Below are 20,733 nucleotides of genomic sequence, written 5' to 3'. Positions count from 1 at the left end.
CTGCTTCTTACTGTACTTAATTTTTATTGATACTTCATTTACCTAAACTTTTTTTTAAAGAAACTGTTTTCGTCAATGATCTGATCCATATTCTTTGATACTGTGCAATTAAAAAATTACAAGCTATGTTATCCAAAATTACAAGGTCTTATTTTGAATCTTTTCTCTTCAAATCCAGAAATCTACACTATCATTCAAATCAATCATTCTATTTATCTTTAAGAAGTAAACTATGAACGCCACATTCTTTGTGATCACAAACTGAATTTATTAAGTGGATATGAAAGGGAATGTGCAATCAGAAACCATGGAATTTCTTTGTGCATGTGAGAAGTTAATGAATTTAACAGGATCAGACTCAAATCCTTAGTCTAATTAGCATCACACTCCAACCAAACCACATTAGCCTGCCCAATGGTTCAATAGACAGGGAAAACTAAAGGACTAAGATGGAAGGAAGGCTGTAGTTCTCATGTTAAGGTTTCAGGATGATGGAGGTTTACAAAATCCCCACACCCTGAAAAATGACTTCTTACATACATCACCCCTCACTCACAAAACTGCAGTCATCTGGAATGACTCTAATCCGAGGACTTAATAGTCAGTTCCTACAACTGATATCCATTCTGAGATGTACACAGATCCCTGGAATAATAGCTATACAGAACAGAGCTCAGTGAAAAGTAACACTTTACACATTTCCACAGTGGGGAGGGCTTCTCAGTAGTCACTGTTTAAGTTCAAAATGTACATTGGAATAGGAAGAGGAAGTCAATTTTCTGGAAGCTTGCAAGCCTTATTAAAGAAAGATGGTGAATGGGCCAGCAGGAGTGGTATTCAAGTGCACTTCCATCTAAGACAGGTATGATTCAAACTGGTAAGACATTCCAGAACTGAGTGCACTGATGTTTCAAAGGTCATATTAAAACCACAAAACACAAAAGCGCTTGCATATAGTTTGCTGGGATTTCATACTAACCATTAGAGGAGGTAGTGATGCACTGTGGTGGAACTTAAAGTACAAGGTGAGCACTAACTGTAAACAATTCTGAAACATTGTATTCAACTTCTTAGAACACATTTAGTGACAAGGAATTAATTAGATTTCATATAAAATTAGAATTAAAAAAGCAAAAATAGAAATATTTAGTAAATTTACTCAAAGAAAGTTTAAATGTTACAGAAATGAAAAATATTAGAACTCTATGTACAATAACAAGTGAATATAAATTAGCCAACTCCATGGACATTTCCAGTTAAACATTCATACAAATACATATTCACCTTTTTACTTTATATAAGAATATCACATACATACAAACATAACATGAAGATTCTGGCAAAAAAAAATCAGAGATGCTAAAAATTTCTCAAGTTTAAAAAAATGGTGTCAAATACATTTCAACAACATTCTACATGAATGTAAACCCCTGATTTAATTCCATGATTTTATCATGCCAGAAGCATGGTTACTTTTAAATTTTTAAAAAAGAGATATAGGTATTATAACATATTGGCTTATCAATAATTAAGGCATTTGTACGCAGTATCAGTGTGGACAAAAAATTTTAATATTACTTACTATGATGTTTTAAACTTTCGAAGTCTTTTCAACAGAAGAAAATAGCTGCACACATTTAGGTGTTTCTTCATAAAACACAATAAAAATTTAATGATTGGTCTTTACAGTTCCTGGTAACAAGTCCTGTCTTACTGTTGCATACTACAGTCATATTCTTATGCAGTACTGAGCTAAGACCCAGTAGTTCTTAAACAACGTTACCAAACGGCCATATACAGTCTGCATGCAGCAAAGGCCAACAGTCTTCATAGTGCACTTTCACCTCATTGAAGTTGAAGCTGCTCCTTCTGGATAGATATTTCCACTTCAATGTGAAGTAGATTGTTAGGATTTCATTAGTGGTTTAATTATGTCGCTTTTTAAAAGAAAAAAATGATTTTATTATTTTTTTTCCACAGTTCTTGGATCTCAGGAGAGACCTACTTTTGGAAATCATATAATCCAGCGCTGTCTGAATAACCAAATACTCTTTAGAAGATGAAATCTCTCAATGCAGCTGTAATAAATAAGCATCTACGTCCTTAAAGATGAAAGAAACATTCCATTAGTTCATAAAGCAAATACAAACACACACACACACACACACACACACACACACACACACACAAAACCTGCCTTATTTTCTGCATTTGTTTCTTACAAACATCAATTAGTTAAGCAAATACAAATGCACACAACATTCCTTCTTTTCTGCTTGTTTCTTAATTTGCCCTAGTTCCCTTTTAAACCTTTAAAAAAAGGAAGAAGTCTTATTTAAAATTTCAAATGTATCTGTTTATCACAGGTTCTGGCACACAGTACAAGTTCAGTAATGTAGAGAAAAACTAAGTGAATGTCTTGGCTCCTGTGCTTCAACAGCCCTGCTTGTTGAACATGTTCTGTAAGTGTTACATAAACCAAAGTCCAAAGTGTAATTTGACAATTTTGTCTTATTTTTAAAAATAATTTATTTTTATTTTATGTGTGTCAATGTTTGTCTGCTTACATGTATGTGCTAGAAGACACTGCCTCTCTTGGAACTGAAGTTACAGAAAGCTTTGGATTGTAATGTGTGTACTAGAAAGAGACCTTGAGTTCTCCTCTCCAGACCCACTCCCTACCCTATAACCATCTACTTGGATTTTTCACCTGGGGAAAATGGTGCAGTGGAGCAGTCAAGGACTGCTGCGGGAGAGGAAGCCATTGTTTTTAGTGCCACAGCCACTTACTCATGCCCCAGTGGACAGCTCATAAAACAAAAACAAAGCAAGGCAAGAAGATATAAAAGTAAGCTGGGCAGTGGTGGCATCTGCCTTTAATCCCAGCACTTGGGAGGCAGAGACAGGCAGATCTTTGTGAGTTCAAGGCCAGTCTAATCTACAGACTATACAGCCAAGTCTATTCAGAGAAACCATGTCTCAAGAAACAAAACCCAAAAAGATATGAAATGGAATGGGGACTTGGGAGAGGAGGCTGGCTAGAATGCATTATACATATGAATGGGTCAAAGAAAGTATTTTCTTTTAATGAAAATGTATAGCTTTCAATGTTTTTTTTTCCTTAATCACTTTTACATCCTGCTCATTGCTCTCAGAAAACATTTATTTTTAAAGTAATATATTTGGGGCTGGTATCATGTAATGCCTTTACATTGAAACTTTAATTTCTTGACAATTTTCATGATTACCATGGTATCATAAGGCTATGTTTATAAGACAGCTTTTATTTTTTAGTGAAGAGAGAATTTAAGTTAACCAGTCAGGCAGCACACTCCTCTTATCCTGGCACTTGGGAGCGGAGGCAAGAGGATGGTGGTCTCAGTACGGGCTTCACGATGAGTTAAGGATAGCTCTAACTGTACAGGCAAACAATGTTTCCAGCTCTACTAAAGTCTTCCCAGTAATGTGTTATGTACACTTTAGAACCATAAGCAACAAACAACTTCAGAAAAATAGAGCTGTTTATAAGACTTTAATCATTAAAGATTCTGAAGGATTAGAGATGATGAATTTGAACAAAGTGTGACCATAATATAAAACATTAAAGAAAAACTCATTGTGTCAATAATCAGAGTATAAGCAGTGAATCGAAAAAGAATTCTTGCCAGGTATGATGATACTTTTAATCCCAGCACTTGGGAGGCAGAGGCAGGCAGATTTCTGAGTTTGAGGCTAGCTTAGCTTACATAGCAAGTTCCAGGCCAGCCAGGGCCACACAGTAAAACTGTCTCAGCAAAAGACAAACAAGGAGGTTAGGTACGAGGAAGAAAAGGGGATGGGGTAGGGGTGAGGAAATGTATGTACAATCACATACAGCAATATACTTAATGACCAAGCTCATCTGTTTCTTTTTACATAGATATCCAAGAAAATTTCATGAGCCAGTGACAAATATTTCCTTAATCTATACATATTTATTTCATGGCAAATAACTACTCATGACAGCAAATGCCCAGCTATAGGGTGGAAATACTTCTTACCACCAATTCTTTCTGCAATTTTAACTATCAATGTCCTCTAGGAGTTTAAATATAAAATCCTAAATACTAACATGCCTTTTTCCTGATAGCATATCAATACAGATCAATATTAAATTCATGTATAACTTTTAAATTACAGATATAGATTACCTTAGCTATATTACCAGTATATCCTGGAACCAAAGTAAGATGGTTTTCCTGTTCCCATAATCCATTCAACTGTTGCTTTAAAATCTTAATATTTCTGAGAGGGGGGAAAAAGAAAAAAAAAACAAAAAAGCAAATATTAAGATACAAAATTGCTTTTAATTTATTTATATCAGTAGAAAAAACATACACTAAAGTCAAGCAACTTCTTAAAATAGTATATGCCATGCCAGACAGAAATTCATAGGTATTTAGGTGTCAAAGTAGATGAGACAGCAAGCAGGCATTTGCAGCAAGTGGACAACTTTCTCAGGTATGGAGTGGAAAATTCCATTGTGTCTACAGAATTTATGGAGTTAGGGGGAGAGACTGTGTTGTTTTCAACACCATCTGACTTTTTGTTCATTTGTTCCTAAAAAAAAAAAAAATACAGAGTTTGCTATGCAGCTTAGGCTAGCCTCAAATTTATGTTCTTCCTACCTTGGCCTTCCTAGTGCTGGAATTATAGGTGTGTTCCACCGTTCCTGGCTTGAGTTCAGTTCATTTGGGAAAATCTTCATAATTTTCAAACTAAGGCAATAGTCAAATCATGCTAATTGTAAACATTTTCAGAGACCTGTCAGTATATTTCCATTCCTTACTGCACCAAGAGCAGCTCCTTTCTTCTACCTTACTTTTACTGGTACAGTGCTTGTGAAGGTTACGCCACTGCTGTGTTGTTACCCCTCATGAGGGAAAGGCTGAGATAGGTGTGCTGTCTTACACCAGCACTGAGGATGTTGTGCGTGGAGACACACAGTGAGAGCATCACAAAACAAAACAAACACGAAATAAAAGTTAAGGTTCTGGCAGAAGAGATATAAGGAATTAGGAAACCCTGCATGGTTTTTCATAAATTAAAAACTACCTCAGTTTAATATTTCTTTGAAAATGAAGAAAATAAAATTATACAATGATGATAACAGGATAAACACACTACTTTAATTACTTTTCATAGAGATTTCAGCACAAATTATCTTTAAAGCTTTACTTACCCATCACTTATAATTTCTGATTTAGATGAGAGTTCTGACCACCACCTTTTTATTACTGCTTGAAGCCAGTTTAAGCCAACAATTACATATCTGAAATAAAATATTGTGAGAAAATTTAAGTATTTTCATATAAGCCTATAACAATGATGGTAGCCCCCAAAGTCCCTACAGGTATACACCAGTCACTCCCCTTAGAAAAAATATATTTTACTACTTTCATGATCTACGTCACAAAGCCATAGAAATCACATAGCTGTTCTTAGATCCTTTTGTAATTTTTCTTTAGTGTTTATATTCCTTTCCTAATCACACTATAAACTCTTTGGAAACAGAATTAAGGCTGGAGAAAATGGCTCAGTGGGTAAATGAATTTGACCCCAAATCTGAAATTCACATGATGGAAGGAGAACCAACTTCTAGAAGTTGTTCCCTCAGCCCACTGTCATAATAAAGAAAATGTAGTTAAGATGCTGTAAAATAACCAACAACAACACAAAACCGGTATCATATCTCCCAAATGTAAAGGAACCCACTTTCCTACCATGTATTCACAAAACACAAAAATCAAGAATGCCGAGAGAGAAAAAGGAAGCTGAGATTTAGATCAGCACTTACTCTTCAAATCTGCTTTGAAGTAAAGACTTTACTAGAGGAAGTAAGTCTACACAGCAGCCAAGTGAGATATATTGTTTTTCTTCCTGTAAACTAAAAGAAATTCTAAGTTATGAAATATGAATTGATTAAAATGTGTTCTTCTTTGAAGGTTTTTTTTTCCTGGAAAAAAAAATTACTGTTTTTACCTGTTGGTTAGAACAGGAAGGCAATCTACCACAACTCCAAGGTCTTCTATCCTGCGAATACAAGATTCCATTGCTTAGAGTGTCAGAGCCAAGGTCCTTACCTACATTCACATTACAACCTTCATCGTCCTTTTGAGGCATTTGATATTTAACAAATAGCTTCCGTATTTATCAAGTGCTGAGGATATAAAGGGAAGAACAGAGACAGGGCTTGCTTTCCGGTGCCTGTGTGGGTGTAGGAGGCAGCAGTCAATCAGAGATTCACATACAATACACAGAGCAGGACAGAAAAAGACACAGGAAAGGATGAAGCACATCTTTTTAAAGAAGGCACTCAATGAGGCACAGAGAAGGCATCAGTAAGGTGGTATTTCAGAGACTTAATTACGATGAGGAGGGTGATGCTTAAAATTCCCAAAGGAGATTTTTTTCAAATGGTAGGTTTTCCACATTTAGTTTTACAGATAAGAAAAAAATCGTAACCAGAAAAACTGACAGCTTTGTTTAATTTAATAAAAGTTCTCTGTATCCTTATTATACTTAAATTGGTGATGAATGTAATTTAAATTTTAGCCAATAACAACTTTCTTAAAGGTCACTTTTCATATCTCATTAAAAATTACTCATGTTAAACAGAAACAAAAAGCTCACACTTACCTCACTAAATAAGCTACAAGCTCACTTATACTTCTCTTTCTCCAGAAAGTCAAAGCTACATTCAATCTCAAATTCCTGCTGAATAGAACTTGGGCCATTGTCTCATGGTCCTGAGAAACCTGAAAGGAATACAGAAAGATCACTGAAACGTGACACAGACTTTTTTTGAGTACAGTCTGTAGACACAGTCTTAAATTATGCAAAGGTAACTCTTTATACTGGCCCTCAAAAAGGAATAAAGTTTTATTTAGAAAAAAAAAACACCTTTTGGCCTATACATGAACATATGAATCCATGGACTTCATTTAATAACAACAAAAAAACTAGCAAAGTTTTAGTCTATATATCACCATTCATTTAGATTATTGGTTTTTCTATTAAAACTGTTTCTGTGAGCACCATGTGTAAATGCATACATTTGTACAGTCACTTTCCCTTAGGGCTAATTTCACAGGAGAAAGACTGAGAAGCAGGTTTGCTGAATCAAGTCCCCAATGGGCAGTTCTAAGAACCCGACGAAACCAACTAGATAACAGGTTTCAATGATCTACTTTTGAAGGTAAAATGTCTCTTTCCCCTCGTCCTTTAAATTTCTCCTTGCCAGCTGGTCAGTTTGGCTGTCTACCACCATCTATCAGGCATTTCATTCTATTTCAGACGCTGTTAGAGATGGGTTCATCTGTACAACTAACTGTCTTAGGCAGTTAACACAATTCAAATACATATGTATTCGATGAGTAGCTATCTGCTAATAGAATAACATAAGGGGGAAAAAAGGAAATCAAAACCAAAACAAAGCAATCTAGTAGCACAATAAGAATAAAGTTAAGCTAAAACAGACTTACCTCTGAAAAAAAACCACTATATTTTGATGATGGATTTTCTGTCTGTGAAGACGCAGAATCACTGGTGTTAATGACAAATGTCCGACTGTCGTGGCGTAAATTTTCAGGTAGGTGGCCTGCACAAGCCAGTTCATTTTCTTTATTTGCCATGTCACAGCCCCCACTTTTAGGGGACCGCTTAATTCTGTAACAAGGACTTGGGAAGGAACGACGAACTAACTTTCTGTGGTAGAGCACCTTGCACAGTTTATCTGGGCTTTTCACTGCTTGTCCAACTGTTCTGTAGAAAGATTTTAAATGAAAATTTAAACAGCTACATTTTGCAATTGTAATCCACTAAAAATAGAAGAAAATAATTTTTAAACGTCAACTCTTAATTTGAATAGAAAAATAAAAGTTATAAATTATCTGGAAGGCAATAAAAACATAAAAGAGACATTATAGCTTCTGTGTTTTAAAATGAAATATTAAAGGCTATGGGAACAGAAAAATAGGAACACTTTTCAGACATCTAAACTTTTTCTAAACAACTAACACTTTTTTAGTAAGTGAAAAATATTCACATTTGAATATTTTAAATTGATTTATTTTAAGCTGGAGCATATTTAATTTTAATTATATATAATAATATATAAATACAAGAAACAAAATCTTATAGAGTACAAGTTTCCAGAAGCTTTGGGAATTATTATTTTTACTTTTTGCTTCCTTACCACCATAGAGAAGCAGTTTTCTCTCCACAGTGGACTGCCTCATCACAGACCCAAAGGCAACAAGGCAGACTAAAGTTCTGAAACCATGAGCCAAATGAAATGTTTTTCCCAAAACAGGGTCTCTCACCCTGTGCCTCAGGTCAAGCTTTCATTAACAATTCTGCTGTCTCAGCTTCCCAAGTGCTAGGAATCTAGGCATGCACTACCACAATGGCCTCAAAACATGTCCTCCTTATACAAAGTCACAGTACTGGGAAGCTAGGAAACATATTATCATAGGCTAGTTTACCAAAAGAAGCACATTCTTCTGAACAAACAGAAAGACCATAGAAATAGCTATTTCACATTTTTATCACAATTTTTAATTCTCACTTTAACAAAAGACAGCTGCACTCTCATTTCTGTCTCTGTCTGTTATTTAAATCATGCTATTTCTGAACAGCTCATACTGTACACTGGTAAAAGTAGAAATGGACAAGGTGAATAAGGACTTCAAAAACTCCCTGTTGGGCTCCAGGACCACAGGCCACACCTTGGATACACATGGTTTAGAAAGCTGCTTTTAGAGCTTGGTAAGTCTGGAAGTGCATGCCGTTTATACGACTTTCTAGCTATTTGATCCTGAGAAAATCACATATTTTCTCTGTTAGTATTCTGGTCACTGTTTAGGAATAATGGCATCAATGTAAGGAATAGACAGATGATGCTGATGCATTAGTGCAGAGCCCAGCACAGAGAACTGTTTGGTAACAAGTTAACTATCATTACAATAAAAAGAGTATTTACTTGTTTTATGTCTTGATCTTTAATTATCTTCAATATTTTCCTACAAATTTTAAAGAAGCTCTTACCTACTTATGTAAGCAGCCAACTGTTTTGGAGATTTCTTAACCTGAAAACCAAAGTAAACAGTGGTATCATATTCAGCTTTTTATACAGTTATGTAAACTTTATGACTGATGTTGATAATGCAGTTTAAAACTCAATAGGTATTTTTCTGGGTCAATATTTTCTTTGTCATAATACCACGTTTTCAACCACTAGGTACAATATTATATTTTGGTATGTTTGCCAACATATCATCTCTCTCTCTCTCTCTCTCTCTCTCTCTCTCTCTCTTTCTATTTCTTCCAACAATACCAGTCATATAAAGGTGCTTATAATAAGTCAGTTTGAATTTAATTTGGTTTAAAAAATATTTCACTGTTAATAAACCTTTCAATGAACAAAATGCATCTCCAAATTCCTTGTCAACTAAAACATTTATATCACAATTTATAGAAATAGTATATTTACCAAATTTTCTTATAACTTCAGGAATATATACAGGCATGCTTCATTAATTCCATTTAACCTAAGAAATTAAACAGATCTGATAATCAAAACTATCATACTTACCTCCTTCATGTTCTTACAGGTGAAATTAGAGATCCTCTTTCTAGGAAGATCAATACTATTAGAGGAGTTCCGTTTTTTAACATGGTGAGTATCAAATGCCATAATCTCTTAAGTGCCTAAACAAAATAAAAATAATAGAAAAATTAAAGAGCCAAAGAATCCAATCTTTTTTTCTTTTTAACGATTTATTTATCTATTATATATACTGTCAGGCATCAGATCTCATTAGAGTTGGATATGAGCCACCATGTGGTTGCTGGGATTTGAACTCAGGACGTCTGGAAGAGTAGTCAGTGCTCTTAACCACTGAGCCATCTCTCTAGCTCGAATCCAATCTTTTATAGCATGTACATGCACACATATTAACAGCTCTGTGCTGTGCAAATGAGGCTTAACAGTTAAAAAAAAACATACTGCAGGTGTTTATGTGTATGTATAATAAATCTGTAAAATATGCAGATTACTGTTTTCCTGAGACAGTAGTACACGTTCACTTGAAACTCAATGTTCCAACTTTGCCATTGCCTCCTAAACTCTAGAAATACAAATATAAACCTTGTTTTAAATATTTCTAAAATCTGAAACACAAAAAGCACAACATATTTCAATAAATACAATCATTTTAAAAATTTCAATTTAAGAAAATGACAATAGTCATAGTTTTATGCAAAATGCTTTTAAAAATCTGTACATTTATCTCTTTTTTTTTAGAAATAAAGTTGTTTAAATAAAAAAGAAAAGAAAAGAAAAAGCATAACATATAATATCCCAGGAAATAAAGGCTCTTCAACTTCTCTTGGGCTAAAGTTTAATCTGGAGACTATTCTGCTATAGAGCGAGAAACAAGGCCAGACAAACCACAGATGCTAGATCAAAGGGACTCCACAATATAAGCCTTATTTTAAAAAAGAAAGAATACCTACAGTTAGAGTGACTAGCCAGGCAGTGATGATGCATGATTTAATCTTAGCACTCAAGAGCAAAGGCAGGTGACTTTCTGAGTTCAAGGCCAGCCTGGTTTACAGATCAAGTTCTAGGACAGCCAGTACTACAAAGAGACCCTGTCTATTAAAAAAATTAAAAAAAGCAGTGAACTAAACAAGTTCAGTTACTTCTGTCCTTTTGAAACATCATTAAAATGAGAAAAGGTTTGTAAAGACATAATATTACCATTATGAAGAAAAGAGAGTGGGTGGGGGAGGGGGGAGAGGAGAGAAGGGCAACAATTTAGAAACTGCAAAGTCAAAGTGGTAACTAACAGTCTTTTCGGTGTAACACACAAATTCTTTATTTCAATTTGACACATTAAAATTCTAAATCAGCAAATTAACAGGAGAAGCAGAATGCCCAAAGGTTGAGAAACTGGCACTATTGAGGGCATCAAGAAGTCAGAATAAAGGTAACCCACCCCCCAAACCCTAAACACACTGACTGAATAGCCATTTAAGGCACTTAGGTTGATAAAAATCCCTTCCCCATTCCAAGTAAAGGCCACAGTGGTTTTTGTTATTTGCTTGCTTGTTTTTGAGAAAAAGTTTTACTTTGTAGCTCAGACTGGCTTCATATTCCTGATCCTCCTCCCTGGGCCGCCTGACTGTCAGGGTTACAAATACATGCCAGGACAACAATTTTATTCTATAAAAAGTGTAAACCCAAGTTTTTACATACTAAATTTCAAATCCCTTTATCTTTTTTCTTCCACCTGACTTATAAAGGCTTACAATGAAGCTCATGTACTCCAATGGGAGTGCAAAAGAGGTTTCTTTGGGAACTCTGACAGTAAATCATACATACATACAAAACTGTGGGCACACATACACATCCCTTTAAAGGACAGATACAATGACAGCCAAAGTAACCAAAGAAGTTCCTGTAAGTTGCTTACACACACACACACACACACACACACAGAGTCTGAGTTGTACTGAGTGGTAGCTCATGCCTGTAATTCCATATCTGAGAGCAGAAACAAATCTCGTTAGGTTTAATGCTAATCACAGGTATAAAGTAAAACCTAGTCTCAAAAAAGAAAAAAAAAGCAATAAAACTATCGTTAGAAATCATAAACAAGCTATATTAACACCAAAAACAATTCAAAACAACAACAAAAAACTCAAATAGATGGGAATGTAGAAATGGCTTCGCCCTTCAGAGCACTGGCAGCTCTTTCAGACAACCTAGCTAGGTTCAATTCCCAGCAACCACATGATAGCTCACATGGTCTGCAATTCCAGTTACAGGGAATCTGACACCCTCCTCTGGCCTTGCTGGGCACTGTATGCCTGTGGTGCACAGACATACATGCAGGCAAAACGCCCAAACACAATAAAAACTTAAAAAACAAAATAAAACAAAAGCAAAACTAAACCTCAATAAAAGTTGAAAGACAACTCTGAGGGTATCTTCCAGAACATACAAGCAAATGATAAAAAGAATCAGAAGACAGGCTTAAAGGAACCAACATTCAAACAAAAGGAGAAACTAACTAGAAACCAATGATAAGGGGCTGGAGAAATGGCTCAGTGGTCAAGAGCACTAGCTGCTCTTTCAAATTCCTGAGTTCAATTCCCAGCAGCCACATGTTGGCTCACACCATCTGTAATGGGATCTGATGCCCTCTTCTGGTGTGTCTAAGGACAGCAACAGTGTACTCATAACAAAAGAATAAATTTTAAAAAAATGAGATTTAAGAAAACTATACAGAATTGGAAAACACAAATTTCTAGATGAAAAGGGCTCCATCTGAGTCATCATATTGAACGAAAGCAGACATAAAAGGCACATCATCTTCAAATTCAGAGAATTAAGAAAAATTAGAGAAGGTAGCATGACCAGGTGTGGTGTAACTTTTAACCCCAGCACAGTGAAGCAGAGGCAGCAAATGTCTGTGAGTTAGAGGCCAGCCTGGTGACATAGTTAGTTCCAGGCCAGAAAGAGAGACCCTGTCTCAAAACAAAACAGTCCCTTTCCTTCCAAATTCAGGCAATTTACAATATCCTATTTAGTTAAATGTCAGCATGGTAATCATTCAAAGTTCAAAACAAATTTCTTTCCAATAATTATAAAAAGCAATAACACAAGATACAGAGATTTTTAACAGGAGAGATGGGAAGAAATCTTCCAATCTATACTGGAACAGGTTGGAAAACTTAGAAGAAAGGTATTCTCAAAAATGAAATGGGTTTAAAATAAAAACTGGGACAGGAATGGTGGCACATATCTTTAATCATAGCACTCGAAAAAGGCAAAGACAGGTAGATCTCTGAGTTTGAGGTCAGACGGGTCTACAAAGCAATTTCCAGGATTAATAGAGAAATCCTGTCTCAAAAACAAAAACAAACTGCAAAACAATAAATAAATAAATAAAGTGAATACTGGATACCCATTAAATGGGAACTGTGAAAGAATCATGAAGAAATGGCATATTTTAAAGCATTAAAACAGGATGAAATCTTACAACTTATGACATCTGTATAGAAACAGGGATTTTGTAAGTGAAATAAACCAGGGACAAAAAGACAAGTAACTTAAAATTTCCTATGAGGAATCTGCCAGACCTGATCTTACAGCTAAGAGCAAAAGGATGACCTGCGCTGACCAATAGGCTCTAAGTTGTAGGGAGACATGATGATACGAGAAGCAACATCCCAACCACACATGTAGCATTTTTTTAAATGACAGACATTAATCATTAGAAAACAAAATCAAAACTACATGAAATACTATTTTACACTCACTAGATAGCTATACAATGAAGACAAAAATAAGTGCTGAGAAAGATATGGAGAACCTAGAACTTTCAGGCACCATATAAAGTAACATGACATAGTCTCCCCTTTGTCAGTACTGGGGATGAACATCCAGGGTGACATGTATGCAAGGTAAGTCCTCTCCCAGTGAACTAAAGCTCCAGCTCCTGGAAGTTTCTTAAAGTTAAATACAAATCCCACTCTCACATATATACTGAAGAGAAAGGAAACATATTTATACCAAATTTTGTGTGCAAATATTGAGCACAGCCAAGAGACATAAATATTGGAATGTTTATCATCTAGTTAACAAATAAAACATGGCATATCTACATAGTACACTACTCCGCAGCAAAATGGGATTAAGTGCTCATAATTCAGTATACACATGAGCAGTGCAGTAAGTAAAAGAGACCATGAAACATCTTGTGATAGAATTCCATTTATATGAAATAAAATACATAGAAAACCAGTTGTTTGCTGCTTCAAGACAGAGCAGGAATGAAAGTAACTACACGGGGCACAAAGTTTTTCAGTGGCAGAAATACTCTAAAGATCTACTGGGACTAGAGAATGTTCTATTCTGTCCTTACAATCAGTGAACTGCACATTTCAAAGTTTCATGGTGTATACTTTATATTACAATAAGGCTTTACAAAGGGAATTATCAAAATTGTAAGACAAAGACTTGTTGTAAAGGCTTTGTAAACTACACATTCTGTTTCACCCATGTCTCATGTGTTTAATAGCAGCTTCCTAGAACCATAACATAAAATTGTCCTTCTTCCCCAAAGGCACTTAGGAATGCTACTGAAACTAGTCTCAAGTTCCCTATGTGCTTTTGAATTTCTATTTGATAAGACTCAAGAAGAGAAGAATCTGAAATGGTTGAAGACTCAAAACAAACAGACAAACAAAACCCAAAAAACTCTTAAAAAACCAAAGAACAAAATAAGCAGGGCCCTAAAAGAATAAAAGCAGAGAAGGGACAGCTATTCTAACATTATGTACAACTTTGAACATCAGAGATAGCATACATTTTCTTACAATAATACAATGCTTTCAATAAGTAGTTTGCTTGAGAAAAACAAAAGCATAATAATGAAGCCATGGGATGATTTCTCTTTACATAGTAGCTGTCATCTACCTCAAAGATAAAAAGGGATCTATTCATATACTCTTATGAGGGTTGCCAAACCAAGAGATTAAAAAGCTCAAAGTGTTCAGATACTCCCTGCCTTCTCACAACAACAGGGGAAACTCATTATACAGGAATGAAACAAGTCTAGACAGTTCAAGACCAAATTAGCTTTCTCTTTGCATTCATATACTACACTGACTATTCACATTGTATTTAACTCTATATAGTTTAACTAGGCAATTTCTCTACTAAAACAAAACAAGCAGTTGAGAAAGACAGGCTTCTCCTTATGTAAGAATTCCTTCCACATGTAGTTATCTCTAAGTCATGAGGATAAAAACAGTTTTTAGCCACTATCTTTTTCCTTTTTCCTTTCCTCATCTCTTAAAAAAAAAATCGCTCCTTTGTAATAATAAAATACATAAACACAAAATTAGTTCAGTAATGCAATGTCTTATCCATTTGGTCACCTTGTCATATAATCCCAGTGCTCAGAGGCAGAAGCAGAAGAGTTCATTTGTACACAGACTCTCAAAAACAAAACAAAACAAAACCTGCAACTAACCAACAAAAAACAAAACAAAACAAAACAAAAAACAAAAAACAAAACCAAATCACTTTCAGAGAGTCTTGAAAAGTACAATTTCTCAAACTTGGCTTTTTAAAAGCACAAGGCATTACAGAGTGTACTTCAAGGGCACTGTGCTTGCCAAGCATGTACTGGGCCCTGAGTCTGAATCTCTACATCCACAAAAGTTAATAATTTAAAAAATAACAAAAGCCTATTAAAACAGTATAAACAATATACTATATAATCCCAGTATGATGGTTAATCTTGGTTATCAAGTTGACTACATCTGTAATCAATTAAAACCCAAGCAATTGGACATGCTTTTTGAGAGATTTTCTTGACTGGATCAATGAGTGGAGAAGACTCACCCTAAATGTGGGCCATACTTCCAGGTGGCATAAAATGGCATAGAAGAAAGCTTTTGCATTTTGCCTGCTTGCCCTGACTCTCGCTGGCAAGATCCTCGATCCTGCTCTTAAGACATTTGCGGGGGCTGGAGAAATGTCTCAGTGGTTAAGAGCACTGACTGCTCTTCCAGAAGTCCTGAGTTCAAATCCCAGCAACCACATGGTGGCTCACAACTATCTGTAATAGGATCTGGTGCCCTATTCATGTGTGTCTGAAGACAGCATTGGTGTACTCATATACATAAAATAAATTAAAAAAAAAAAAAGGCATTCCTTTGCTGGTAGTAGAACCTACTTCTTAGGGATTCCAAGAGACTGAAGATGGCAGCCTTCAGGACTAGAGCACCAAACTGGAACTGTTGAGAAATCCTTTCCTATGGACTGCACAATGACAGGGTCCTTGGCCTTTCCCTCTAGAGACATTCGTAGTTGGACTGTTACAGACCACAGCCTGTAAGCCACTCAAATAAATCAGTATACAGTCATTCTATCAGTGCTGTTCCCTTAGAGAACCCTAATATACCTGGCTTATTTATTTTATTTTTTAAAAGTTCTATTAATCCTCACTCCCAAATGAAACAAGAACAGAAAAAGACAAATAAGATCACATCAAATCAAGGTTTTTGCACAAAAAGAAGCATTCATCAGAGAGATAACCTAAATAGGAGAAAATATTTGCAAATTATATAATGTGACTAGGAGCTAATATTCAGAATAAGGAACTCCAAAACTGCAATAGCAAAAATAAAGAAAAGAAAATCAATCAGCTCAATTAAGAATGGGCTCTGAATCTTATTGCAGTTTGGACACAGAATGTCCCTGAAAGTTTTCTGTGTTGAAGGACATAGTTAAGTCTGGAGGAAGTAGGTCACTGGCAGCATACTTCTTATTTCTTAGCTCCTGGTTGATCCCCTGTCTTCTTTCTTCTTGGTCACAGTAAAATAAACAACTTTGCCCTACAAGGTTCTGCAGACCAAAATTTCTTGTCTTGTAACAGGACCACAGCAATGGGGTCAAGTAATCGTGACCTACAACCTCTGAAACTTGAGCCAAATTTTTCACTCTTTTTAGGTAGTTTCCTCAGACATTCTGTCACATCAGTGGCAAACAGCCACAGCCTAAACTGACAAGCAAATGCCAACAGTATTAAAAAGTGCCAGCTAACATCACTAACCAGGGAAATGCAAATCAAATCACACTGGATTAATACTATATTCCGACAGGAATACCTACTATCACAAAGTACAGAAAACAAGTGCTAGTAAGGATATATAGAAAGCGGATCCCTTGGGCTGGTGAGAAAGCTAAGTAGTAAGGTTCTTGCCACACAAATCTAATGACCTCTGTGATGTATCCTCAGAATCCACGAAAGTTAGAAAAGAACCAATCTCTCAAGAGATTTCCTCTGACAATGGCACATATGCATTCAACTCCCAACCGACAGACACACACACACACACACACACACACACACACACACACAGGAACACTAAATAAAAAGTTTACGAAAGAAAAGAGATCCCTACACACCAATGATGGGAATATATATCATTATAGAAAACAGTACAGAAATTCTTCAACACAATAAAAAAACTATCAGATGATTCTGCAGTTCCACTAGTGGATGTTTATCCAAAGGAAACAATTCTGTTTGCCATAGATAACTGTACTTCTCTGTTTATTGAAGCAGTAGTCACAAAAGCCAGAAAATAAACTGTTTATTAATGAATTAATGGATAAAGAAAATGTGGTAAATATAAGCAACAGAATACTACAGAGGATAAAATCTTACACTTATGACATCTGTATAGAAATAGAGATTTTGTAAGTGAAATAAACCAGGGACAGAAAGACAAGTAACTTATAATTTCCTATGTGGAATCTACTAGACCTGATCTTACAGCTAAGAGCAGAAGGATGACCTGGGCTGACCAACAGGATGTCACAGTACAGCAGACAGACTGTAGGTAACAATATGTACTGTGTATTTCAAAAGTCAAGCAGAAGAGATTCTGAGTATTTTTACCCTAAGGAAATGGATAAGTGTTTGAGGAGATATGTGCAACCTGATTCAACAACACAAAATGTATATACGCATTAAAATACCACATGTATCCTATGGATTTTCATGTTACAAATCGTTTAAAAGTATACTTAATTAAAAGTACACTTAAGTACACTAAAAAGAAATCACTGAAGTTGGGGATGGAGACATAGTTCTATGGTAGAGTGCTTGATTAGCATGCTTGAGGCCCTAAATTCAATCCCAAGCATTGTAAAACAACAAAACACAGCTCGAATTAAAGTTATTGCTGGAGGAACTATGGGCCATCTTTTCAATAACTTACAGGTTTTTTTTCTTTTCTAAAAGTATGAGTTTTAAAAATGAGATTAGTCCTTTTAACTTTTCCAAAATTAGGACAACAATCTAATTTTCTTACTTCTGCCCACTTGCTTCATTTTTTCTTTGATTTCTCACTTTGAACTGATTCCTCTGTGCCTGCTTTCAAGCATGCTCCAGTTTCTCCTATCAGCTCCTATACTCTTTCTAGTTTCCTTTCCTGCCAAATTTCTACAATGAGTGCTTTTTAGCTTCCAACTGGTCTTTAACCCTTTACAATTTTGCCCTATTCTGTTCTCTCATATGAAAGTCTATCAATGTGACTGTCTGTCTCTTAAAACTATACAGGAGCCAGGAGTGGTTCTGTAATCACAGCACTCTGAAGGCTAAAGCAAGAGACTGAGAATTTTAAGTTCAAGGCCAGTCTGGACTATATAGTAAGTCTTTCTCTCAATAGGCAAAAACAAGACAAAACAAAACAAAGAATGAGAGGAAGAAAAGAAAAATGAAAAAGAAAAGCAAATTACCATCCCCACTCCAATAAATAAAACACCCTCCCCCACTAGGAACCTTTTATTGGAGAGCACCCAGCTCAATGTTAAAGCTACTCCTTCATCACTAGTTAGCTATTTCACCATTTCATGGTCCTCCGCTTCTGTACTGGCTGGTTTTATGTCAACTTGACACAAGCTGGAGTTAATCACAGAGAAAGGAGCCTCAGGTGAGAAAATGCCTCCATGAGATCCAGCTGTAAGGCATTTTCTCAACTAGTGATCAAGGGGGGAGGGCCCAGCCCATTGTGGGTGATGTCATCCCTGGGCTGGTAGACCTGGGTTCTATAAGAAAGCAGGCTGAGCAAACCAGGGAAGCAAGCCAGTAATTGACATCCCTCCATGGCCTCTGCATCAGCTCCTGCTTCCTGACCTGCTTGAGTTCCAGTCCTGACTTCCTCTGGTGATAAACAGCAATGTGGAAGTGTAAGCTGACCTTTCCTCCCCAACTTGCTTCTTGGTCATGATGCTTGTGCAGGAATAGAAACCCTGACTAAGACAGCTTCCAACACAACTCTGCCGACTCTCCTTGCTTGTTTCCCTTCTGAGTCACTCACTGTTCCTTCAACAACTTTTTTCTCTCTACATGTTTTCACAGGTTGTTACTTTTCTTGATTGAGGCTTTCTTGAAACTCTTTCTGTACCCAAATGGCTTCCATATTCACCACTAGGTTTTACTTAACATGTCTAAAATAAATCTCTTCAATTGTCAGTTCAATAAAGGCACATCCTAACTATAACACTTGAATTACTAACAAGCAAAATTCTCTCTGACTGGAAACCTGGGGTTATTTTTATTCTTTCTTTCCTTTCACCAAGCCACTAAGACATCTTGAATCTTTCAACAAAATATTTCCTGACTCCATTCTGACTTCCCTTTCTACTGTCAGAAAGAGTCTCATCACTTCAAGCCTAAAATACTGTAGAAATGGGCTGGTGAGATGGCTCTGACTATTCTTCCAGAGGTCCTGAGTTCAATTCCCAGCAACCACATGGTGACTGACAAACCATCTGTAATGGAATCTAATGCCCTCTTCTGGTGTGTCTGAAGACAGCTGCAGTGAACTCATATACATAAACATTTTTAAAAAATAGTGTAAGATTAGGTCTTTCCCCCCCTCACTACAGGTATTCTCCTGGTCCCTACAAATCATCCTACATAATACTATAGTGTTCATGGCGAAAATACTAATACAGAATTTCCCAGGTTATGTTTTGTACTGGCTGGTTTTGTATGTCAACTTGAAACACAAAGTCTTCACAGAGAAAGAAGTCTCAGTTGTGGAAATGTCTCCTCCGTGAGATCCAAATGTAGGGCACTTTCTCAATTAGTAATTAACGGGGGACACTGTGGGTGGAGCCATTCCTGGGCTGATAATCCTGGGTTCTTTAAAAAGGCAGGTTGAGCAAGCCAGGGGAAGTAAGCCATAAGCAGCACTCCTTCCATGACCCCTTCAGATTCTTGCTGTTTTGAGTTCCTGTCAGGACTTCCTTTGGTGATGAACAGCAATACAGAAGTGTAAGCCAAAGAAACCTTTTCCTCCCCAGCTTGCTTATTGGTCATGGTGTTTTATCCCAGCAATAAAACCCTGACTAAGACATGTTTAAATTCCATACAGTTTAAGGATGTCTTACTCTGTTCAAGTAAACCCGGCTATATTTCATGTTCAAGTATTTATTGGAAATCTTGTATACCTAAATGGTTGTAGATATTCAATTGTGTTATTTAGTTGTGATACTCAGTCTTGTCTACCATAGTTTTAGAACTGATTCCTAAAATACACACACACACACACATATACACACACACACACACACACACACACACACACACACACACACACTAAACTATCTAAGCACAGAACTCCCTCATTTTCAGGTACCATACTATTGGGGTACTCTTCCTTCCTTCCTTCCTTCCTTCCTTCCTTCTTTCTTTCTTTTTTTCTTTTTTTGAAGGGTGAGAAACCAGGAATAGTGGTTCAACCTATCTAGGATTTAAGAGGCAGCAGCAGGGTAAGGTCATCTTCTACTATCGAGCAAGTTTAAGACTAGCCTAGGCTCCCTTAATGAGAGAGGAGAGTTGAGAAGGAAGTGTATCACACTTCAGTGATGTTAAATAATGTTATAAGAAATCTGCTGGATACCAGACATTGATCTATTAGCACACACATACACATGAATACGTACAATTGTACATTTTTTATAGATAAGAGATGAATTTGCCCTAAAATCAACAGCAAAAATGCAGAGCTGGGGTTGGATTCTAGGGATTTTCTTTCTACTGTTTATAATCTTAACTAATAAACTATATTGCTTCCCAATTAGCAGGCGTGACT

At 36.1% G+C, this 20,733-nt stretch overlaps 1 protein-coding gene across 1 annotated transcript in view; it reads right to left on the bottom strand.

Annotated features, from left to right (window-relative positions):
* Positions 1–1,037: 1,037 nt before the first annotated feature.
* KATNBL1 (katanin regulatory subunit B1 like 1) overlaps positions 1,038–20,733 on the bottom strand; it is a 36,264-nt gene continuing 16,568 nt past the window's right edge. The window contains exons 2-10 of the mRNA XM_080931251.1: positions 9,635–9,750; positions 9,088–9,128; positions 7,524–7,803; positions 6,679–6,797; positions 6,022–6,072; positions 5,837–5,926; positions 5,222–5,311; positions 4,191–4,284; positions 1,038–2,102 (exon numbers count right to left, since the gene is read on the bottom strand). Of these exons, the coding sequence (XP_080787377.1) occupies positions 2,070–2,102; positions 4,191–4,284; positions 5,222–5,311; positions 5,837–5,926; positions 6,022–6,072; positions 6,679–6,797; positions 7,524–7,803; positions 9,088–9,128; positions 9,635–9,736 (900 nt within the window). The 5' untranslated portion in view covers positions 9,737–9,750 and the 3' untranslated portion in view covers positions 1,038–2,069. The remainder of the gene's footprint in view (positions 2,103–4,190; positions 4,285–5,221; positions 5,312–5,836; positions 5,927–6,021; positions 6,073–6,678; positions 6,798–7,523; positions 7,804–9,087; positions 9,129–9,634; positions 9,751–20,733) is intronic.

This window comes from Micromys minutus (assembly GCF_963924665.1).
Source record: "Micromys minutus genome assembly, chromosome: 17".
Classification (NCBI taxonomy): domain Eukaryota; kingdom Metazoa; phylum Chordata; class Mammalia; order Rodentia; family Muridae; genus Micromys; species Micromys minutus.
This window is presented reverse-complemented; position numbering and strand designations above follow the sequence as displayed.